Genomic DNA, 26,072 nt, shown 5'->3' on the forward strand with positions numbered 1-26,072 from the left:
GCTTTCACTCTTCCTAGACTGCTGCTGCCCATAGCTGGACGTGCATGGATCTGTATGTTTTTGCCACACCTTACAGAATCACTTGGGATTACTACTTCTCTGCTTGTGACCATACATTGAAAATTGAATCTTGGGAGGAACAGGCAGAATTGGAATATGTACGTCTTTTGATTGATTTATTTATTTATTATTATTATTTTATTTTATTTTATTTTTTTGCTTCTAATATATATTTTTTCTATGTGTAATAATTTGACATTTGGAACATCATTGTGTAGGTAAAGCAGCATGGGATCTCAGTATTTCTCATGCCATCGGGAATGATGGGGACATTGCTTTCCATGGTAGATGTCTTGCCTCTGTTCTCTAACACTGGGTGGGGTCAGAATGCTAATATAGCTTTTTTGGAGAAACACATGGGTGCATCATTTGAGAAACGTCCTCAACCGTGGTGTACTACTATCAATCCAGAAGACGTTCATTCTGGCGATTTTTTAGCCGTTTCAAAGATACGTGGACGCTGGGGTGGATTTGAAACACTGGAGAAGTGGGTCACTGGTGCATTTGCTGGTCATACAGCAGTATGCCTGAAAGATGAATTGGGTAATCTTTGGGTTGGTGAATCTGGACATGAGAATGAAAAGGTATTCAAATGTATCTTGTTATATATGAAGAATGTACTGATTTCTTCGTTTGTTTTTGGTAGAGTTCAATAGTTACTCAAAATAGAAATAACAATACGAGGCATACGAGACTTGTGTTCATACTTAAATATCTTCACTTTCAAACAAAGTCACTTTTTTACACACGACATAACATTTCACTGAAGTAAACTGTAAATAAGGCATAGGCCTTTAAACCATCAAGTTTTGGTTATCAGCCAACAATTTGCTGGTATAGGTGAGCTAGATTTGAAAAATGAATTTTCATAAAAACATTTCTTTTTTTTGTTATAATGGCAAAGAAGCATTTCAATAATATTTTGTGAAAAATTGTACTCATGAAAGATTTTGGCATTGCATCCGCAGGCTTTGAGAGCTTATATATCAGTTACTTGTTTTCAGGTTTATTTAGGCCTGAGCATTTTAACCATAACCAAATCTCCCGAACCGAAATTGAACCGGAATAAGCCTGAAAACAAGATTTTGGCATTGCATCCGCACGTTTATTTAGGCTGGGCATTTTACAACTCAAGCTTTTTATTTTTTCGTATTGTTTATAAACTAAAGTGATTTTTTTAATTTTTCATAATGCATGTGCTTGAGCTGTCTTGTACATTTTTTATTATCTTGAGTTCGTAGTTCTCTTTTTAAACGTATTTTTTTATTTAAACAGAGCAAGTTTAATATATGGACCTTAATTTTTTGATAATATATAGTTATGTATCTAATTAGTATTTTTTATATCAGTTCGTTTTAAGAGTAGAAGAATTTTCACATTGTTCATAATTAAATTATATGCTCTAGTATGTCTCGCTTATGGATAGAATAAGGTTTATTAAGAAACATATTTTTTCTCAAATTATAATTTAATTTTTGATTTTTTTTTTTGATTTTTTCCTATTTTTGTGGTTTTTACTATCCTATATTTTGCTTCTTAAGATTTTTTAACTGAATTTTGTCCCTTGCACAAATATTTTCGAGTAGCAGCGTATTATGTATAGGTAGAAAAATGGTCTATGTGAAATATTTATTTAATAAATGAATATAAAAATGTTTTGGTAGAACCGAAACCCAAACCGAACCGGAACCGACGGTTTGGGTTCTAGTTTGGCTTTAGTATTTACAAAGATCCGAATGTTTCCATTTACGAAATATCCGAAGTATAATGGGTGGTTCCGGGTATTGGAATACCTGAACAGACCAACCCCCAGGCCTAGGTTTATTTGATTTTTTCCAATATTAATGTTTAAAATTATGGTATTATTTTCATTAGCATGCTTGCATGTTTCTCTTACTGGCTTCTTGGAGTTTCTACAGGGTGAAGAAATTATAGCGATAATTCCATGGGATGAATGGTGGGAACTGGCACTTAAAGATAGTTCTAATCCTCAAATCGCATTACTACCTTTACATCCCAAGATCCGTGAAAGGTTTAATTCTACTGCAGCGTGGGAATATGCTCGGACAATGGCAGGCAAGCCATATGGTTATCACAACATGATTTTTAGTTGGATCGACACCGTAGCTGACAACTATCCTCCACCTCTTGATGCTCACTTGGTATGCATATACATGGTTCATTGAAAAAAATCTCTGCACTCCCGCTTGAGTCACATGACATCTACTTGTATGTTGATCACCTGAGCACTGGATCAGGCACTTTGATTCCTTCAAATGTTTTCTGCTGATACCTTCTGGCTAACATAGCTATAATTTTTTTTATCTTGTATCTCAACCATAGCACAGCAGTTGATTGGCAATTGAAATTTAACTGTTATTCCATCTAGGGCATCTCCAAGACACTTTAATTTAAAGAGCATCTTCAAATTTAAAGAATTTTTTGTTCCCCCCATACCCCAACTGCCTCTTTATTGTTAACTCTTCATATTACTTTTTCAATAGGTATTAATATTTTCTAATGGCTAAAATATTAAAATATTATTAAAAATTTGAAACTTGTAATTTATTAAGTGCATTCATTATAAAGTGCAAATAGAGTGTGTGTTGGACTCTCCAAATGTAGATAGCCAAACCCATACTTTACTTTAAAAAGTTAAATTGAAGAGTTAGGTGGAGCATAATTTTAAGGTTTGACACCTTGAAGAGCATCTTGCATGTAAAAAGTCTCTTGGAAATGCTTTTAGATAATAATAAGCGACAAAAATTGGTACAACTTCAATGTTATATTCCTTGTCAAGAATCTGTCTTTCTAGAATACGAGCATTGATTAATATAGTTCATTCCTTGTGCATTCGATGAAACTGTTGATTTTCGTTTGATATGACAGCAACTCTCTGCAGGTCATTTCTGTCATGTCTATGTGGACAAGAGTGCAACCAGCATATGCAGCTAACATGTGGAATGAAGCTCTTAATAAGCGACTTGGGACTGAGGTGACTGCATCTTTTCTTCTTGTTGATATTTTTTTCTACTTGTTAAATTTTTTGATTTTGATTTATTCTTGAGTCATTTTATTAATTAGTCTTGTTCTTAATGATCTATAATGAAAATTTCAGAAAACTGAATTTCATTAAACAAGGTTGAACATGCTAGATGTCCTCCAAAATATGCATGAATCAAGTGTGTGAATTTTAACTTAGGTAGAATAGTAGTGTTTGAGCCTAATCACAGGGAGCATTTTTCTTGTTTCCTCCCCTATCATCTCTTGTCAATGCCACTCAAAAGTCTTCAGCTCGTTGAAAGTTTCAGTATCAGCTTTGCACTTTGCTCTTAATCCTGAGCAGAACAGCTTGTTCAAGGTTAAGAAAAAATGAAAGATCATTTCTCTTACAGGATAGTCAAGGCAAAAGAAGGGCATATTGTATACCACTCTAATTTTACACGAGGAAACAGGTGAAAATTTTCTTCGTATTGGTTACCGTTTTAGGAGATCATACCACAGTAATTGTGTTGTAGAGCACCAAGAAGTAACCAAATTAGATGTGGAACTGGCTTTGGCTGAGGCAGGTTCTGCTGGCCTTGACTTTGAGGAGTAACCTTTCTCGCTTTGTAGAATTTGAGCTTAGAATATGCCTTGAGCTTAAATATTTTCCGTTTGTAGTTTTTATGATAGCCCTTGTTATTTACGTCACTGCATGTGTTGTTCCTCTTCTGCTTCATACCTCAGATCTCCTATTGAATAATGCCTCAGCAAAAGATGTAATCTTTTAACTGCATCAGGCGAATTCTCGTGGAGTTTTCCTGCCACTCTTTGCAAAGTTGATGAATGTCATAACTTGTTAATATTTTCGAATAGGATCTCGACCTGTATGGAATTCTAGCCGAGACTGAAAGACGAGGCATAACCTTTGATCAATTACTCACAATTCCCGAACAAGATGACTGGATCTACAGTGATGGGAAGTCTACAACATGTGTTGCTTTTATTCTGGCAATGTATAAAGAGGCCGGAGTCTTTGCTCCAATCTCCGACTCAATTCAAGTAACTGAGTTCACGGTGAGTGTCTAAGGCGAGATTAATGCACTTGATATTTACTAATGGAATATTTCCCTTAACATTACTTATATGTCACCGTTGCTCATCGCAGATCAAGGACGCCTACATGCTCAAAATTTTTGAGAACAATATGACACGTCTTCCAAATTGGTGTAACAATGGGGATGATCGGCTGCCATTCTGCCAGATTTTAGGTGAGTATCGAATGGAATTACCATATTATAACACTCTAGAGCCGTATGCCAAGATGAATGAGAATTGCCCTTCTTTGCCCCGGAATTATGAGAGGCCTATTAGTTGCTGAGTACCATTTTGTTCTGTACTATGTATATATTCCACACAGAGATGCTTAATGCTGCAGTGCAAGATTGTGCTATACTATCTATTTGGCTTACTATGGATGATTTCACCAGTTTCTACATGATCAGTATGTACCTATTTTTAAGTAATTTGTATGGCACGGGCCTATCTCCTGCCTCGGCATGATAAAAACTTTTCACTGCTGCCACGATGAGAGATCCATAATTAAGAGAAATAATTAAGGTTATCTTGCCTCGTGGGCAAGATATCAATTTCACGATATGGCACTTGATCATGATATTTGGCACGCAGTTTGGAACTTGCAGTTATGATCAATAGTATGGTAGACCAAGATTGTCAGAAAATAGATATGAGTATTGATCAAAGGTTTCAAAATGTGTTAGGTTGCTCAGGCGTGAGCATCTTAGTGCATGAAAGTTTCTACTTAGCATTCGTTTGGCTAAGATTTTAAGTGCTTATAAGTTGTGATTCAAGAGTCTTACAAAATGTGTGTAAAATGTATCAACGATCGGATCAGATTAAATTAAATGAATACATACATGAAAATGCCTAATAATCTCTTCAAGCAAATACAAACTACAAAGAGATTAACCACATCAAGAAATTAACAAACAAAAGAATATCACTATGATAGAATAGGTCCCTAGGCTAGTGGTCCATTTGATTTCTCATATGGCACTTGTCTTTGATCCATTGAATACCGGCGGAGGCTCCATCTTTAACTTTCACGGCGCCGGTAGAAGCCGCCGCCTTAGTTATATCAAACATGTCCCCAACGGTGGCGGAGAATTTGGAAGATGCGCCGCCGCCAGTTTTGGCTTTGTTGGTCTCAGAAGTAGTGTAGAGGGACTCTGGATCCCATTGGTCAGCCCATGAAGTCTCGTATGAAGTTTTTGATGCCATTTTCGTGCCTAAATTACTACCTGTAAAACCAGAGAGAAATAATGAGATTCGTGTTCTAAATGAATAGATTGAAGATAGGATTGTATATATAGAAGGAAACAGGTGCAGGAGTATGATTCGTGGAAAGCGGTTCACGCGGTGGCAGAGGGCGGGCGGGGTCGGTGTCCGGGAAACGTGTTTTCTAGAATCTTCTGGATTCCTGATATTTCTATTTTTACGTGGGTAGCTTAGACTTTTATTAGAACTTAAAATATTAGTAGTATGAGGTCTACACAAAGAGTCAAAGATGGTTGTTGGACACCTATTCCGACTTATTTTCTGTCTATGTCCACCACTAGTTAGGTACGTTCTTGGTACCTATCAAAGAATTCATGGCAAATTTTGCAACTTATCTTCCAAAAGGGGAAAAAAATTAAGAATTTTAAACTGACAAGCCCAAGATCACTGCTAGAATTAGATTTAAAAATCCGTTTGCATTCCCATTTTTAAGTGTTATACGATTAAATTTTTTTTTTTTTTTTTAATGTTAGTTTGACTCGTTTCATCATATAATTAGGCCCCGATTTGGTTCAAATTGTTTGAAACTCATTTTTCTTCAAATTATTTTCAATCACACATTTTCTTAATAAAATAATTTTGCACACGAACCTATAACTTTTTTTTAATTTTAATCATACATTTAAAAAAAAAAACACTTTTCAGTTTTCAGAAAATCTATTCTTAAAAAAATTTACATTAAAGAAATCTTGAATATAAAAATAAGATGAAATTTAGCCTCTAAGTGAATCTTTTTATGAAAAAATGCAAATAAAAAGTAAAAATCAAAAAATCAAAACTTTCCCTGATAGTGATAATTAGTTCGGGTTTCAAATGAAAAAAAAATAAAAAAAAATACTGCTAATTTCATAATTGGTCATTCTCGAAATCGACTTGGAGGTCTAGAGTTAATGCGAACGAGGCTCCCATACTGCCTTGTAATAGAAAGCACCCAACCTTATGGACTCCCAATCTTGAGGTCACCATAATCTCAAAATTGGCACATAGGTCGACTTAGTATTGATTAAGATATTCTCCTTTTTTGCCTTATTAACTTATCTATAATTTTTTAAATACAATTTGAAAATAAAAGAATAAATAAAAAATATGAGTCGAGCGAGTTTGAGATACATAACAATCAACTATAAATATGCATCATTGATTTATTATTCAGTTTATAATTTCAAGGTTATATTTCTTTGCATTTGTTGACTTGACGATTTGCCTCTATTTTGTGTGCAGAGAATCCAATTGCATGTTGCAAGTTCCGTGGGAGATTCCATGCATCAGTATTTAAATTTTTCATATCAAATGAAGGATTTAATAAATCCAGACTTCTCGATGCGGCCATTGACGTAGCAGAGCTCGCCATTTTTGCTAAGAGAGAGATGATGCGCACTTATTATGTATAGGTCGACAACGCAATTGCACTAGCGAATAGGTTACTGCTATAAAGGAAGGTTTGCGGGATAGAGATTCTCGAGAGATTGAAAAAGAGAAGATGAACAGTTATATGGGGGTGCGGGTGCGGGTGCGGGTGCGGGTGGGAAAGAGAAGATGAACAGTTATATGCTTTTGATTTTTCATTTTTTTTTTTTGTTTAATTCAAAGTTACAATTTTATTCCTTCTAAAATTGGTCAAAGTCAATTTATTGGGTCAACTAATGGTCAAACTAACATAAACCATCCATTTGGACTTCAAGTGCTAGTTTTTTTAAATGTTTGGTACTCACGGTGGTACAAACTAAAGGTTTGAGTAAAGCCTGCTAATAAACGAAAGGTTTGGTACAGCTGCTGCAATTTTCTCTTAGATTTATGAGCTTGACCTTTCGGTCTGGGGATGTTTGATCCTTGTTTGAGTTGGTCAGACTTGCTCGACTCATAATGATATTGGATTTTCTAGAAAGGTGGGTATGCCTATGTAAGCCTTATTGACGTCAATCATAGTGAATGAATTATGAATTGACTATTTAAGTTTCTTGTTATATGATATGATCCTTATTTGGTTTGATTAGACCTCCTTCGACCCATAGTTGGGCCAGTTTAATTGAAGAGGTGGATACGTACACGCACTATAGTGAAGGAGGAATAGTTAGCTCACCTCTCGGTATTGGGATTTAGATGGTGAAATTTGAAAGAGTAAGTGTCAACCCTAATTTAAGTTATTTAACCTTGGCACGATAAAAACCTTATATGCAACTAACTGAACTAGTCTAAATATTTTCCTCGCCATCACAAGGAAAGAGTTTCAAATAGCCTTAGTGAAGAAGCAATGATAAATATATAGTAGGAGTTTACCATTTACAATTTTTGGAATGAAAATCTTTACCATATCGAGATGCCATCACAAGTCCTTTGCTAAACTTCTAATGTCTCCTAATGCAACTACAAAGAAGCAACGGTTAACCCGATTTTTGCAATTTTGTACAAGTTTTGCTATTTCCCATAAGAAAAATTTTGTGTTGACAATTTTTCCCATATTGAAGTTAAGGATTTTAAATTTTAAATTTTAACATTTTAATCATTCCAAACCCTCAAAAAATGTAGTTATGTTACTAAGGAGCAATAGCTAATTATCATGCATGCAATATTAAATGATGAAATTAAATGAGATATTTCATCTATTCGGAGAAGTCACAAATGAATTCGAGAAACAAAATAAAGATTGTCAAAAATATATATCACTTCATTTAGACCTACATATGCGGAATTAACCAATAAAAAGCAAAATGTCACTTATTTATTGTTTCTAGATGATTACATTTAAATACAATTTAAACTCTAAGTTAAACAACCACAAATGTATAGATCAAAAGCATAAAAAAGTAAATAACACCCAAGATTGATGACGGGGGAAAACCCTTGAAAAACATTTCACAAGGATAAAAAATATTTGGAAAAACCTTGCCAAGGAGATCTACTAGAAAAGCTAACTTATAATTGATCTAAACACTAATAAATTTTAGTTGATTCTAACTACCTAATTGTAAATCACAAAAAAACTCTTTGATTGTGCAACCTGCAGTTCCTGACAACTCTGGGATACTTTTTCATATGCATGGGTCAATAAAACGAACTTGTTCTGGAGTGTTAGAGCTCCAAGCGTTTCTTCTCCAGTTTTAGAACTTCAAAAACTTATAGGTGAAGGTAAAGATTTTTTACGTTTGGTCTTTAGATCTTTCGTGTTTTGATCTTTGATTGAAGCAAGACAATAATGAAATGTGTATTGGATATTCTAAGGATGTTCTCTTGACTAAAATTGAGGCTCTACCAACAACATAGTATGTTTGGGATGAATTATGAAGACTTGATCAAGTAGTTGAATCAAGAGATTTTTTAATTGTATTTTGGATTTTTAATGATATGATCTTTAATATAAAAATAATGATTTAATATATTTTGGGACGGACCTATGCTTTTAATATGAAATGTTTGAGGTTGAATATGATTGAAATTAGTTTAAAATCACAACCTATTTTTCGGGATAAATACACTGCTTGAGCGCTAAGTTAGCGCCTAGCGAGCTCGTTCGAGCGTTAGCGTCGCACCCAGTGAGGGGCCTTGTTCCCATTTTGAGCGCTCGAGCACTCCTTGTGAGGCTAGCAAGCAGTTTTGCTCTGATTTCTTCTTCTTGGTCCATATTTTACATCTTTAACTTCTTTGTGACTTGTACTACCAAAATTTCCAACTATTTCGACTTTAATTACAATTCAATAACACATGATTTTGGATACGAAAATTGTCCGTTACAATTTTGTCCTTACAAACTTCCCCATTGGCATTCCATGACAAAATTATTTATTTCAAAATAAAAATCTAAACAACCTAACACTATTAGCCCAAAGCCAATTCTCAAACTTCAACTAAATATCTTGTCATACTTGTTTCGTAAACACATGAAAACAATAATACCATATATAAAAATGAAATGAAATTGACAATTAAAATTTATAACTAAGTCATATAAAATAACGCAAGTAAACCATGGGAAATACTGAAGCATGTAATACTACGTGCATCAATAACTTAGATATAAAATATATAATATCAATATCAATATTGTTAAAATATTAAATGTACTATCAATATTACAATCCTTCTACAAATCAATCAAACATTTCTTAGACTCCCCTTAAGTCAAATATCTAAGAAAAATAGAAAAATATCAACCTCTTCCCCTAAATCATATACTATCCAACTCTCCTGAAATAAATGTTTACTCCCCCTTTTTTTTTTGCCATGAATAACAACGAGAAACAAGTAACATAATCATGAATAGCATAGAGAGAAATGAATGAAAAATATTCACATGGACAAACTCTGCAAAATTATACAAAATATGATGGGAAAATAAAATTTTCATTTTTCTTTTGTGACAACTATTTTTCATGGATTTTTAAATATAACATAATGAACAGCTATTTGTTTAATTATACAAGTATAACTCATAAATAGTGAACTTTTCCCTCATAACTCATGTTAAACCAATATGGAGTAAATTGAATAAGCTATCTATGTGTGAAAAGTGCCACTAAACTCCTGTAAGCAAGTCTCGAAATCTTAAACGAGTGAGAAATGACATGCAAAAAATTATTGTGAATGAATATTTTCCTCAAATTATGAAAGTCAAGCCAAGTGCTACTAAGACCTTTTAATGAAAAAGCTCATATTTAACTTTTCATTGTATAACTTATCTTCTCCCTCTAGCTGTGAATATATATAATTTGTTCTCTCTTATGTACAGACTAATCTTCATTAAACTTTCTTAATGATCCTTATAACGAGTTTTAGATTGATGACTCTCAAATCACATGACTCTAGGGTACCAGGTTTTAAGATATCTAGCTGACTTAATTGCTCAAATCATAAAGACTACGAAGAAAAGCATAATATGTATCTCACAATTTTTTTATGCAATTCAAATCTTTTTAAGCTCAATAATCTTTTTCTATTAGGGAAATATATAAGAGCTTAGATCAACAAGTTAAATGTCATTCCATATTCAAAGTCAACTCATCATATTGATGATCATCATCTAAAATTTCACACATGCAGCTAAAACTCACTCATAAGAGCTTAATGTGTGCAATGCAGACGATACACGAAATAACCTATACCAAGTACTCCACATAAGTTCTAATCAAAGTTAATTGAAACTTTATTTGTTGTTCATTAATTTTATTAGTACTTGATTACAAAATAACATGTCCAATGATATCACTTTAAAGTGTTATAGTTATCAAAAATTATTTTTCCTTTTTATTTAAAAAAAAATAATTAATTTTAACTTTTTATTTTAGAAGGATAACAACAAAATGAAATAAACAAAATAGATTGCATGCATGTATATATAGATACTATGAACAATACAGATTCATGCATCTAAATACTTATTCAATGGGGAACATATGTGCTCTTAGCTTTAAGAATAACATAAACAATGTCACAATTAACAACGTCACTTGACCAAAGCGTTCACTCTTTTTTATCCAAATCTTATTAGAAGAAGATGAATCTTAGTCAATTGAATCATCAATTCAATCAAGTAATTCACTTGATTAGTACAGGATCTAACATGAGTAGTTAGATCTTATTTGTTGTTCTTAATCAAGGGCTTACGGCACCTATGTCAAACACCATAGTTATGACTTGTAAGAATGAACCTAGAACCAACTTTAGATTTAGTAACCTTCTATTGCACAAATGCTCTAGGTCCTAGGGTTACTGCTCTCTTAGACGTGATAGAGACAGTTGCAAACTTGGTCTTGGAAGATGAAGCAACATGAGTATTTAGTATATTCAATCCTAAAATATTGTCAATCCTCTTAGAATCACTAGTAAGTGATTGAAGTTGGGCAATAGATTTCTCAAGATCACTAGTAAAAGTTTTAACCTTAACTTCTTAGGACGCTTTATTAACCCTTAACTCTTTCAATCTTCTACTAGACACTTTAAGTTTTACTTTTAAACTCTCTTTTTCTAACTCAAGTTTATGTAATTTCTTAAAGGCAGAGCAATTCAACTTAAGGCACTCCTCAAAAAATCCATCAAAAGCCTCATAAATATCATGCTCGTCTTTTGACTCTTCTTATGAAGGGTCATGTTTTTCTATGTCCTCACATGACTCACTATTAACCACATAAGTAAATGCCATACAATTCCCCCACTATCAAGATTATAATTCTCACTTTGATTATCGGAGTTAGACTCGTCATCAGTTAGAGTAGCATTCATAGTCTCACCTAATGTTTTCTTATAACTTAGGCACTCAAATTTAATATGGCCAGAACTATGGCAATCATGACATCTAACGTACCTCTTCCAGGCTTTTTAGCATCACTGTTCTCTCTTTTATCTTTTTCAAATATACTAGATTAACCTTTAAACTTTTCAAAAGGTCTCTTACTATTCCTCAAGAATTTCTTAAATTTTCTAACAAAGGTAGGCAAGCTCCTTACCCTTAAAGTTATCATTGTTAGTATTGTCATAGTCTGCTTCCCTAATAGTTTTGAGTGCTAAAGATTTTTTCTTCTCATACTAAGATAGGCTAAGTTTATAGGTTTAGAGAGAACCTACAGATTCTTCTATCTTGATGTCATTGAGGACTTTACTTTCCTCAATAGCAGTAACATCATGTCTAAACTTCTCTGGTAGAAATCTCATAACCTTTCTCACAATCTTAGCATTAGGGATTCGCTAACTTAGGTTGAAACTAGAGTTGACCATGTCATTTATTTTAGCATATAAATCATCAGAAGATTCATATCAATCATTCTAATTCATTCAAACCTAGTGATCAACGTCTGCAATTTAGAGTTTTTAACATTCTTGATTCCCTCATGTGTAGTTTCTAATATATCCCAAGCATTTTTGGCAAATTTACACATTGACACTTGTTTAAACTGTAGGGGCAATTACACCTGCAACAAATATAGTTGGGGTTGTCCTATGCTTCTGTACACTAACCCAAACACGCATATTCATAAAGTTAAGAAAGACTCTCTTCTTAACCTTCCAATACGCATAATTACTACCGTATGGAGGAAAGAAAAGTGATTGACCCATCTAGACAAATATGATTAAGTATTGTAACTAAACTCCAATACCACTTGCCAGAAATATATATCACCTCGTTTAAATCCAAATATGCAAAATTAACCAATAAAAGCTCATTTATTTATTGTGCAACTAGTAAGCGATTTGGAGCCGACTTTTTCTTCTTGGTCCATATTTGATATCTTCGATTCCTTCAGAACCTATATTACTAATCCCCAACTATTTTGACTTTAATTAAAACTCAATAGTACAATATTTTTGATTAAAAAAATTGCCAATTACAATTTTGACCTAACAAAGATTTAAAAGAGTAAATCTTTTCCCAAAAATCTTTATCACTAAAAGGAAATTATCTGCAATGATCCTTGTGAAGATATGGTTCAACTAACCCCACCACCTAATGTTGTGAGTTGATGGGAGTGAGGTTGACACAATAAGGTCTTCCCTTCCTTTGGCAGAGGCATGGTCTTTCTTCCTACCCCTTCATTATGTACACTCTACCATTTTCAAATAAAGGGAGGGCAGCTCTCAGTCTCTGTAATTCCCAGCAGTAGGAGCTCTCGTTTTTCATAGAAGGGTGGTGGTTCTTCATTGGTTTTTTCCCCTCTCTCTTTGGAAGGCAATTGGCATAGCATGGGGCTGTTCCTGAGCCTGGAAAAACACCCATAAATCGAAGAAGGAGCTGCTGAAACGAAGCAGAAAAGCTGGACAGATTTTCGGCCAAAAAGGGTTGTATTTTTCCATTCCCGTTTTTCTTGATTTTTGCCTTGAATCTTGTTTGTTGATTGTTGTTTTGGTTGTTTTAACTCCTAGGATCCCCAACAATCCTCTCATTTAAACATGTATATATTTACCTTTAGAAAAGTACATAATTTTCTTTCGTCTTCAACCTATTTTTTCTTCAATTTACATTTCTGTGTTCTCCTATGTGGACTTTTCTGGTAGTCTATGAATTGGTGACCTTGACCCGTTAAAATTTGGATCACATGGTAGAAGAATTTTATTTATTTATTATTTTATTTTTTTCAAGACGGAGTATTTTGATAAGGACCCTTCTACGTTTACAGGCAAAAACTTTACGGAGATTTTTCAGTGTTGTCGTATAATTAAATTGAGACTAAATTCGTCCACATGATCTTCGTCCTGGTTAATAAATAAAAGGATCGAAAAATAAAAGAGATAAAGAAAATTTACATTGATCGATGCACTATATAAAATTTCTCCATTACTCGAACCCCATCAAGTATTCTAAACAAATGATTACCTAGGTTTTACCACATCCAACATTTTTACTCTTCGTCCAATCCACAAATAGAAAATGAAAATCATGTGAATGCTAGACTCAAATTTTTTTTTATATCACCTACCGAATATAAGAGCAAGCCACATCAATTTACATAGCAATGTTACTAATGGACGTCACAAAAACGTACCCGGATTCGACTTGTTTGAGACCTCTAGGAGAGGAGAATTTTGCCCCTATTTTGACAACCATTAAAATAAAACTTTTTTTTATTAATTTTTATCTCAAAATCATTTTTAACCACATAGTTTCACATTAAAATATTATGCACATAGATTCAATTTTTTCTTAATTTTTAATTACACATTCTCCTAAAAAAATCATTATTTCATAACTAATCTCTCAAAAAAAAAAAAATACTCGTTTTAGTGATTGTCAAACTAGGGCTTAATGAACAATTTTGCTACATTGATGGACTCCAGAGATGGCACGTGTCAATACAAGAATGAACAGTTTGGGAAAAAAAAAAAAAAAAAAACCACAATACCCAATCCCACCCCTTGCATCCCTCCCTGTCAGCTGCCCCTGTTCGAGGAGCATTATTCATTTATTCCTCAGTGAAGAGAAAAGATGGACGTACAGAACCCTTCTCATAGAGGTTCTACGGATGTGAGACATGAGGTGTGTCCCATTTCATTAAAAAAATATCCCAAAAAATTCCACCTCACTCATGTCTATGTGTATTGTGATAGAGCCCTGCAGGCTTGGTTCTGTACGTGAAGCCTCTCTCCTCAGTGAATGCAGGAGGGCCAAACCTGCTGCCTGCTGGCATTTGGCTATTATCTTTCCATGTAAGCAAAAGTAGAAATTCATTCTGAAGTTTATGAATTGTGTTTGCCCCCAGCATAAGAAACCATAATCATTGCAACAAGAAATGAGTTGACACCACAATGGTACAAACCTTGATTGATTTTGAATTTTCACCAAGGATAATATTGATATGATTAGTTTTGTAACCTAGAGCAAAGGGAAAGAAAATTTCCTGATAAGATGCAATAATAAAGTGGTAACTTTTTTAGAGTCAAACATAAAGTAAGCAAACAGTGATTTTTTAGACTAATCTCAAGTCAAGTGTACTACACCTTATCATGACAAATTTTGTACATTGATGAGAAAAAAAACAAAAAACAGTGGTAAATAGCTCAAAATTGTTTAATATTGAATTCAAATACATAAATTTATCCATCAATTGAAAGATTTTAAGCTCGTAAACGAGGTATATAGGCCATGTTTGGTCCCCATTAATTTTGATTATAATGGGGGAATAAGGTTTTTTTTTTTTTTTTTTTTTTTTTTTGAAAAAATAAATGGTTGTAAAAAAAAAAAAATTTTTTTTTTTTTAATTAAATCTTTAATGAAAAGTTTTTGATTCACGTGTAATATTATTTTATTGAAAATAGTGTGATTGAAAATATGAGGGAAAAAAATTTAATTTAATTTGATGAGATGTAATGGGGGCCAAACGTTACGTGCAATTAAAGTTAATGCATCCGTTGGCACCAATTCAAGAAGATGTTTACGACCTTTGATTGACAAAAATTAATGTGAATCATTTGAGTGGGTATGGGGCATTAGACAATTTAAATAAATAAATTTTTCTAGTCTCTAACAACTTAACTCTTTGGATATGATATTTTATTAAGAACCATAAAGTCAATATAATTTAGTAACTGCTAATTTATGTTATATTGTAGATGCATTTGGTTGAAATCCTTTGTAATAAATTTCTGCCATCTCCATTTTAATCATCATTTCTTTTATTTTTGTGTTGGAAAAATCAAAGCCACTTTCAATGGATTTGTAATAAGCTAATAGACTTTTAATGATATGAAATATCAAAGATTGCAAAATAGTTAAATAAAATTGAAAAAGAAAAACTTTGTTTGGCTTGAAATTCTTGGTAGTTATTTATCGACAGAAATAAAATTGCAAACAATTTCGATTTGTAATTCATCAGTCTTCGACTTCTCTTAAAAAGAAAAAAGGAACTCAAATAAAATCAATGTGATCATCCTTGAATCTTGAATCTAGAATCAACATAATTGCTAGCTTGCAGAACAACATTTTCATGTTTAGTACAAAAGGATATGGTTATGGATGAGTCCTACATACCAAATGATGACATATGAATAGATGTACCTACTCGACCATTTAGTTGGTATCAACCGAACTATAAAAAAAAAGCTGTGTGGTAAATGAAAATTACACAAGGGTAATTTATCCGGGATATTCTTAGTCGATTTTCTCCTTTTTCTATGTTCTCTGGGGTCTTTATTGAGGGCCACTCTCTCGAGGAAAAGTAGTAGAAAAAGGAGAGAAAAAATACTAAGAAAAAGTTAATACAAAGTAAATCACATTCTCTTCCTAACACCTAAAGAAACTATAATTAGGGACAACATATAAAACTACATAATAAAGATAAAAAAGATAAGGTTAAGTCTCTCTCTCTCTCTCTCTCTCCCCCCCTCTCTCTCTCCATCTATAATCTGTAGGGGAAGATCAAGATCTTATCTGAGGTTATTTGCAGTTATATACCTTAATTTTTGCTTTGGATTTTCCCCTTATTTCGAAGAAAAACACCTGCGCAGTAATCATCATGTCCTCCAAACTTTGTATTTCATCATTAGTCGCACACTCTCATCATCACTACAAGACATTCTTTTACCATCAACGAACCCCATCTACAAACTCAAAGATCAGAGCAAGAAAAAGGAAGAAAAGGAGAGAAAAAACTGGCGATATTGAAGATGGGTTCATTGAAGAAGAAGAAACCCTACTTTCTGTTTCTGATCATCTTTGAGCCATGAGTCTGCAATGGATTTCTTCTTCTTCTTCTTCTCTTCTTCTCTTCTTCTCCGGGGAATTGAAGCATGTCGGTCCGATATTTTACTAGATCAATCAAATTAAGATCTATCTATCTACAAATTATTCAAGATTCTTCACTTGCGCACTCAATTGATGAGTCTTTTGCTAAATTTGCATCTACTTCGAGAAATTTCAAATGGTTAGTTTTGCTTTGGATATGGTGATTGTCTACTGATTAAAGAACATGGTAAGATCATTTCTTAGCATGTGATTTGATTCTCTTTTCTTGCTTGAAAATAAATTCATGCCCCCCCCCCCCCCCCCCCCCCCCCACACCAACCAAATAGGGGCCAAACGGGGCCCCCTCTAGAAGCATAATTACTAAGGTTTCTCTTTCTTTCTGTTGCCTGTTGAACCCAAATCTATGTTGGTGTAAGTTTGTGAAATCATTAAGAAGGCGAGTACTATAAGCATGTAAAGAATAAATGTTGTTCTTGAGAACACAAAACCGAAGTATTTCCATTTGAGTGTATGTATTGGATGCTTGTATTAATTAGAATTGTCTGTATCTAGGGTTAAATGTTTCTTTCAGAACTTTATATACTTTGGTTTTCTGTATTGATTGGATTTGTCTGAATCTAGGGTTTGATGTTCCTTTCATATATTCAGATGTTTTGTCGTCAGAAATTTATTCTATATCACAGTTGAAACTAATTATTTAATTACTTTTTTGTTTAAGAATAATCTTAAATCCTTCTCCTTGTGATTATTGCTCCAAAACACAAGGATTATAATAAAAATTTCCTTTCTTTCTCAAAACGAATATGCTAATGAAGCTTAGAGATTCGGTAAAGAGGAAGAAACTTATAATATCCTAGCTGCTTATACTTATTTTCATGGACAAGTATTTTAGACAACTTTCATTCGTCATACTTCTTTCAAAATTTAAGGAATATGATCAAGGTCGCAAATTCTTAGGTTTTGTTTGGCATTTCTTATTTTTAATTTTTGTTTGATAAACACCTGAGGAGGATAAATTCTACATTAAGTTTGAATTAATTAGGTTAAGTACTGATAATCTCCGTTGAATTATGTATAAGCTTCTAGAAGAGAATTTGAAATGATGAATTTGTCCCTTTGATGTCCACTGTTATTGTGGTCACTTGTCGTCCCTCAAAAGGTAGGGTTTTCCAAAAGGAAATGATTGTGTTTCTTGAGTGAATTAGTTATCTACATTATGATGAGGGGAAAGTTAATGATATGATTTATTAGTCATCGATGCAAATAATGTCAATGGTTGAAAAAGATCAAAGCTTTTGATACTAAAACAGTGAATATGTTCATCTTTTAAATCTTGAACCACATGGGAACAAATTGAGGTGAAGACAATAATCATAGAAATTTGGGATATTTTTTCAATTGTCTCTAAGCATTATAATAAGAAGAACACAAATAAAAAATAAAAATAGAGAATAATATTGACAATAACATTAAGGATTACAAGAAAAGTTCTAAAAATAGTGAAATATTGAAAAAAATTATTATAGTTACGTAATATCAATATCTCACACTTCAAAATTTCAAGAGTGTGCCAAAATATGTATATCGAGTTTGAGCACAAGATTGTCAAGTCTTAAACTCACAAATTGGAATGGAGTAAATATAAAGAAGATACTCTATCTTTAGAAAAATGTATTATTGAACAGTGATTTGATATCATTTCAACCTCTTATTTTTCAATAAAATAATATTACACGCAAATAAAAAAATTCTTTATTTTTTAACCACACATTTCACATTAATACACTATTCATAAATGTATTTTTACGACAAAATTGGGGCTCAAACAAGGGATAAGTACGTAAAAGGATATTCTATTTATATTAACTGAAATTCTTATCAATCTCACTATAAGTGAAAAAGTTAAATTATATACTACGTGGGATAATAAAAATCTAACTAATGTTCTATTTAACTCCTAATATTCTTATAAATCTCAGCATTGTAATAAGTAGAACCTTATAAGATTAAAATGCCATTTCCACTGAACAATTATTAGACTTCTATGATTTATGATGTTAATAATTGGGTTGGTTAAAGGACAAGAAGTCCATACGATGAATATTATAGAATAGGAGATCATGAATATTATGCAGATATTTTAATGTGAATAAGATAAGAAATAAAAATATATGCCAACAAGCGGAGATGGCATCAATTTAACAAAAAATAAGGGAAATATGATTTAAGTGGTAGATTAAGATTTTTGTAGACCAAAACTAACGTGTCTAATTAGTTGTGGTTCGGGTTCTTTTGAAAATAGTGGTTTCGAATCGTTCATTAGATTGCTTGACCCCTATTATAATGAGAATTTGGAGAAAAAAATGGTATTTTGAAATAGTAATTTTTTTGAAGAATGTATAGTTAAAAAAGAAGAAAAATTTTGGGATTTCGTATAATATTATTTTATTGAAAAATGTCTGATTGATAAGAAGGGCAAAAAAATGAATTGTAATTTTAATGATAAAATAGATTCGTGCATTAATTAGAATAAGGTTTTGCTTGCAGCTGCTTGTTAAATTGCATATCTTTCAATTTTTATTTTTTATTGAAAATTGTGACTTTGTCAAATCGAGTATATTGCTAGCAATATAGACATGTTCGTTTTGTTCGACAATTACTAGCAAAATTTTAAAGGTTTTTTAGTGCACTTATGTTTATGTGGGTGTGGATCGCAGGGTAAGAAATGTAAAGATAATTTTATTTTTTTCCTTATCAAGAACAATATCTATTTTTAAATAAGAGTTTTTATGCTTTTATGCATAATTATAAAAAATATTTGACATTCGCCATCACTGTTTACGAATAAAAGAAATGATATAGTACTAAAGAGGGAGACATTTGACATTACTTTACTAGTTAAGAGGAGAGAGAATTTGCATGAACAACACGTCGGATTCCATTTTAATTTTAATATATACTTCTCTTTCTTCTTTTCAATCGTATATTCTTTAATAAAATAATATTAAATATAATTTTTTTTCTTTTTTAACTACACATTCTCCTAAAAAATTACTATTTTAAATTATATTTTCCTCAAAACCTCATTAAAATGGAACCCAAACAAGGATTATCTATTCCCGTTACATGATCAGCATATAATATGAAAGGATGAATCTACAGCAATAGAGGCGATGACATAGGATTTGACCGAATACACACATACACAGGAGGTCGGCTTTTTTTTTAATTCAAATGGGACCCGAGACAATGTGAGAGGATATCACCCTATCGGTCAAGTATTTTCGGGTACTTCAGCAAAATTCCCTATGAAATATCCATACCATAATGTTTTTTACAACACACAAATTGGCCAAAAATGCTATATTAAAACATCCTTTAACTTGAATATTTAGCGAAACAAACTTTTGGAAGGAAAATGCAGCATTTTCATTAATCAATATCATCCAAACAGCAGGTGAAATAAATACATGAAAAAATAGTGCACATTTGAAACCGAGATATTGGTAACAAAAGATGCAAGATTAGGAGCCACAGTGTTGCTCTTTCGGGGGGACAAAGCTACAGCCTACATGTACCAATGCCTATATCTTTCATCAAAGAGACAAAACCAAGGATAAGGGGGGGAAATGGCACTCTATTTGAATCGCATAATATTCTGCAATTCCAACATGACAATCTTTCATCCTCCCTACGTTACTTATCATAAATCTCAAATTTACAATTTTCATTTCTTTGTCAATTAACTCATAAAACATAATTCATAACTTATAAGTAATAAATAAAAAAGTGACTTATGTGAAGTGTGATTGTGTGAATACACATGACAGAAGTCATAGCCACTGGCCTACAGGCTCATAGGAGGTCCGACCGTCTGAGTCTGTCAGGGGCGAGTCGTCGTTGCTCGTCATCACAACAGCTTCATAGAATCGTAAATCGAGCCAGGAGGTGGAGAAATCGTGTATTGCTTGTCTGCTTCACTGCCGTTTGATTTTGGTGGACTTGCATTGCATATATGATATATCCATCAGGCAACAACCCATCCCTCATCAGCCCAAAAAATGGCAAAACATACAAAAATTAAAAAATTAAAAAAATCCCAACTGGTAGTCATCTTCCTCTCCTTTCTTCAACCACCGCTCCACCTATGCAACTGGTGCCTCGTAAAGAAGAACAAATGATAAAGAAGGACAGATCTTCTGTTGTAAGAAAAATACTTTGTGTATTACAATTGTTTGGCTTTTGTACACAAATTGCAATGAGGGCAGCAAGCCATATATATACATAAACCAAAAAAGCTATACTAGGAAGCCTATTAATAGTGAATGAATATACAAGGAATAGCAGCAAATTTACAGCAACCGTGTCCATGATTTGTGGCTGTAGACTAGTTGATTATCCATGATTTTAGAGATGAGATTAACAGTTCATGATTTGCTCCTGTAGACTGGTAGTCTGACCAAGATTATAGGACTAAGATCAAGGATCCTTTTCACGCCCCCGCAAGACGGTGCTTCCATCGGCAACACCGATCTTGGTGCGAAGCTCTTGAAAGCGAGTCTTTGAAAGAGCCTTCATCATGAGATCCGCAAGTTGATCACGGGTAGATATATGAGATACATTGAGCAGGCCTTTGTTAACATAGTCCCGAACAAAATGAATATCAATGGCAATATGCTTCATGTGAGAATGTTGAATAGGATTTAAGCTGAGCTGAGTGGTACCAATATTGTCACAATATAATTTTGGTACAGCAGGGAGAGTCACCTGTAGTTCTTGAAAGAGGGAAGTGAGCCATGCTATTTCCGAAGCAGTAGTCGCAAGAGCACGATATTCAGCTTCGGTGGAGGAGCGCGCAACAGCGCGCTGTTTTCGTATGCTCCAGGATATAGGATTGTTGCCAAGATAAATGATGTAGGCTGAAGTGGAAGTTTGGTCATCCATATTGCCTGCCCAATCAGCATCGGAGTATGCAGTGAGATGAAGACCTTTAGTTTTGCGAAGCCGTAGACCATGATAAAGAGTCGCTTTGAGGTATCGCAATAACCGTTTAGTTGCTGTCCAATGTGTCACTGTTGGTCTATGCATAAACTGAGCAAGGCGAGAAATCGGGAAAGCAATGTCAGGTCTCGTAAGAGATGGATATTGAAGTGAACCAATAATTCAACGATACTCCGTGCAATCAACAGAGGTTGTGCCAACGTCCAGGCGGAGAACATCAGAGGTAGACATTGGGGGTCAAAATCTCTTTCGTATTGTCAAGGCCTGTTTTAGAGAGTAATTCCCTAATATACTTATGCTGAGATAAAAATATACCGTTTGTGGTGGGGATAATTTCAACACCCAAAAAGAAACTTAATGGGCCAAGATCTTTGAGAGAAAAGGCCTTACCCAAAGAAGTGACAACCTGCTGGATAAAAGTGCTGAAATTTCCTGTGAGAATGAGATCATCCACATAAATGAGAAAATATGCAGTTAGATGATCCATATGATATATAAATAAAGAGGAGTCAGCTTTAGATTGAGAAAACCCCATTTTTTGTGAGACAATCACTTAATGCATGATACCAAGCCCACGAGGCTTGTTTGAGTCCATAGAGAGAGCGATGAAATTTGCATATATGATGAGGTGCATTGAGGTCAACAAAACCAGCTGGTTGTGCCATGTAAACTTCCTCAGTCAAAGTGCCATGGAGAAATGCATTGTTGACATCTAGTTGACGAAGAGGCCAGCCCCTAGACACGGTAAGAGTAAGTATCGCGCGGATTGTAGCTGGTTTGACTACAGGAGAAAAAGTTTCTTTATAATCCAAGCCAGGTCGTTGGTGGAACCCTTTAGCCACTAATTTGGCCTTATAACGATCAATATTGCCATCTGGTTTTCGCTTGATGCGATACACCCATTTGCAACCAACGGGATTATGATGAGGAAGTTTCTCGACAAGGGTCCAAGTTCCATGTTTCAATAGGGAACTGAATTCCTCACTCATAGCCTGACGCCAAAGAGGATCCTTCATGGCCTATGATATATAAGTGGGCTCAAGAGTAGGTGGCAGTGAATGTTTAGACACTTGGTATATCTGCTTGGGTCGGTAGATATTATTCATGGCTCGTGTAATCATGCCATGAGTACGGACCGGTGCAGCAGGTTCTGATGGGCCAGATGTAGCACTTGGGTTACTATCCAGAGAAGTGGCTAATGTAGTCTGCGAAAGACTCGGATCCAAGGGCTGCTGCTGAGAGTGATGTGAACGAGTTGGGTTTGGGGAGGACTCAACAACAGGATTAGAGGATAGGTTGGGCATATCTATTGGAATAATAGATAGGTGGGGCGAGACCACAGTGGGTGGACTCGTGTGGATAGGCTTAGAAGGTGGCTTTAAGCAGAGAGAGGGGAATTCATTTTCGTTGAATTGTACATGGCGGGAAAGATAAAGTCGAGATGTTGCTAAATCTAAACACTTATATGCACTCTGAGAGGTAGAGTATCCAAGAAAAATACAAGCACGAGATTTGGAGTCTAGCTTATGACCAGTATAGGGTTTAAGCCAAGGAAAACATAAGCAACCAAATGTCCGTAGTTTGAGATAATTTGGTGATGTCCCAAACAAACGTTCATAAGGTGAACTATATTTTAGGGCTAGGGATGGGAGTCTATTGATGAGGTACACAGCTGTTTGAAAAGTATAAGGCCAATATGTAGTCGGTAAGGCAGCTTGCGTAAGGAGGGTCATTCCGGTTTCAACAATATGTCGATGTCGTCTCTCTGAGATGCCATTATGTTGGGGTGTGTGAGGTGGAGTGGTAAGGTGGCTGATCCCATGATTTAGAAAATATGTCTTTAACTTGATATATTCACCACCATTATCTGAGTAGAAATTTTTAATTGGATGATCAAATTGCTTTTCCAACACAGGTTTTAGGTGAGTGAAAATTTGATAGACATCAGATTTTTGGTGCATGGGAAAAAATCAACAGTAGGGAGTATAGTGGTCAATATAGATTACATAATAGCGATATCCATCAGAGGATTGAATTTGTGTGGGACCCCAAACATCGGAAAAAATATATTCAAGAGGATTATGACTTACAATGGAGCTAGTACCAAAAGATAATTTATGACTTTTATTGAGACGACATGAGGTACAATTATTCGGTGGAACAGAATTACGTAAAGGAAGCGAAAATTGTTTAACAATCTGAGAAACAATTTTCTGAGTAGGATGACCCAAACGACGATGCCAAGTGTCGGTGGAGGTACGCTCACCCACATTGGCAATAATTGATGACTGTGTCTTGGCTAGAGGCGGAAGAGGATAGACACCATTTTCACAATCACCGCGTAGCAGTATCGCCCCCGTGGTCCAATCCTTCACAAAAAATTAATCAAGATGAAATTCAATTAGTACATTATTGGACTTGGTAAAATGATGCACAGATATGAGATTCTTATGCATTTCAGGAACACATAAAGTATTGGTAATATGAAATGAACGCGAGGGATAAGAGAGGCCAAGAGAGCCAACATGAGTAACTGATAAACCTTCACCATCACCAATTACTACTTCATCAGTGCCATCATATTCAGAGTGGATGGAGAGGTTAGACAAATCAGATGTGATGTTGTGAGAAGCATCAGAGTCAACCAACCATTTCTTGTCTTTAGCAAGTGATTTACCAACGAAGTTGGCTGCACCAGAGGTCGAGGTAGATAGCTTTGGACAAGATTTAGCAGTGTGGCCAAGAGTATCACAATATTGGCACTTGGGCTTGCGAAAACCATCATGGGATGAGTGGAGTCGGGTCTGACTCGATGAAGTGCCTCGAGTGAAGTTTTTGCGATGGCCACAATAGGTGAAATTGCCACGTGTTGCTGGGTTCGCTATAACAATCAGCGTATTGGTGGCAGATTCAAGGCGCTTGAGATATGTCTCATGACCAACTAACATGTCGTGCAATTCTTCGAATGTCAAGGAAGTGGTGCAAGTGCGGATAGGAGCAACAATGTCACGATAATCAGGACCTAGTCCATGCAAGACATAGAGTGTAATATCATCATCAGATAGAGGAGTATCAATGAGAGCCAGTTCATCCACAATGCATTTGATACTGTGGAGATAGTCAGTAATGGGTCTGTCACCATGTTGCATGAGAGTGAGTGCCTCTTTAAGTTGCATGACGCGTGTTCGTGACTTGTTGGCATACAAGCAAGAAAGCTTGTCCCAAGCGTCACGGGAGGTTTTTACCGAAACAATAAGAGGAGCAATTTGTTCCGAAACAGAAGCCAAGATGGCATTCAAGAGAAGCTGATCCTGTCTAAACCAGCGAGTATAGGCAGCAACATCATTTGCCGAAGTGGTTTTGGTGGGTACAGTTGGAAATGGGAGGGTTCCATCAAGATACCCCATAATACCGTACCCAAAGAGGAGGGAAGAGAAAGTAGCACGCCAGGTTGGGTAGCTGGAGGTGGTGAGGCGCTGTAATTGTCTAGTGTTTATGGAGATTAAATGTTGTTCAGAAGTCTGACCACCAGTGGGGTGAGAGACAACCGGAGAAGTCATGGCGGAAGTGGACGGATCGTACTCGTTAGAGTCAAAACGCTCTGATGTCATAAAGAAGAACAAATGATAAAGAAGGACAGATGTTCTGTTGTAAGAAAAATACTTTGTGTATTACAATTGTTTGGCTTTTGTACACAAATTGCAATGAGAGCAGCAAGCTATATATATACATAAACCAAAAAAGCTATATTAGGAAGCCTATTAATAGTGAATCAATATACAAGGAATAGCAGCAAATTTACCGCAACTGTGTCCATGATTTGTGGCTGTAGACTAGTTGATTATCCATAATTTTAGAGATGAGATTAACAGTCCATGATTTGCTCCTGTAGACTCGTAGTCTGACCAAGATTATAGGGCTAAGATCAAGGATCCTTTTCACCTCGCGTCTATTGAAAGTTTCGACAGAACCAAGCAAGCGAGCCCCTCACCGGGTGCTGGCTCCACCACTGTCTGCAAGTGTTATTCTGCTCTCACGTTAAGACTAAATCTCCATCTAATTTGCACTGTAAGCTAAAAGTAAGACCAGATCAAATCATTTCAAAAATTTGGTGACAACTAAAATCCTTCAAACCTTTCCATAGATAGACTATTTTCTTCTGAATGCAAACGACAAGATATTAATTTATCCGAAATGAGTTTGATCCAGCACGGAAAATTCCAACACATGCAACCTAAAAGCTGGATTGAAGATGAAGATAAGATAGATGAAACTACAAATGAAGGCAAACCCATGTATGGAAATAGCCTGCACTTTGCTTAATAGTTGGTTGCTATTCTTAAATGTGGGGTGGCCCAAAGTTCTGTGACTTCATTGTTTTCACCCTGATTATTCGATGTGGTATTTTATCCCATAATATATTTTCGCAAGATGTTGGTTTGTATAAGGAAACCAAACATGAAATTCGTGTACTCATTTTGTAATTTTAATCGGATTGAATTGCTTG

The 26,072-nt window shown here is 34.6% G+C and overlaps 1 protein-coding gene across 1 annotated transcript in view; it reads left to right on the forward strand.

Annotated features, from left to right (window-relative positions):
- Nucleotides 1–4,543, forward strand: part of LOC111376227 — a 5,958-nt gene extending 1,415 nt beyond the window's left edge. The window contains exons 2-7 of the mRNA XM_022999178.1: nucleotides 18–158; nucleotides 279–644; nucleotides 1,980–2,222; nucleotides 2,963–3,055; nucleotides 3,919–4,119; nucleotides 4,211–4,543. Of these exons, the coding sequence (XP_022854946.1) occupies nucleotides 18–158; nucleotides 279–644; nucleotides 1,980–2,222; nucleotides 2,963–3,055; nucleotides 3,919–4,119; nucleotides 4,211–4,423 (1,257 nt within the window). The 3' untranslated portion in view covers nucleotides 4,424–4,543. The remainder of the gene's footprint in view (nucleotides 1–17; nucleotides 159–278; nucleotides 645–1,979; nucleotides 2,223–2,962; nucleotides 3,056–3,918; nucleotides 4,120–4,210) is intronic.
- Nucleotides 4,544–26,072: the final 21,529 nt, after the last annotated feature.

This window comes from Olea europaea, unplaced genomic scaffold (assembly GCF_002742605.1).
Source record: "Olea europaea var. sylvestris unplaced genomic scaffold, O_europaea_v1 scaffold1474, whole genome shotgun sequence".
Taxonomy (NCBI): domain Eukaryota; kingdom Viridiplantae; phylum Streptophyta; class Magnoliopsida; order Lamiales; family Oleaceae; genus Olea; species Olea europaea.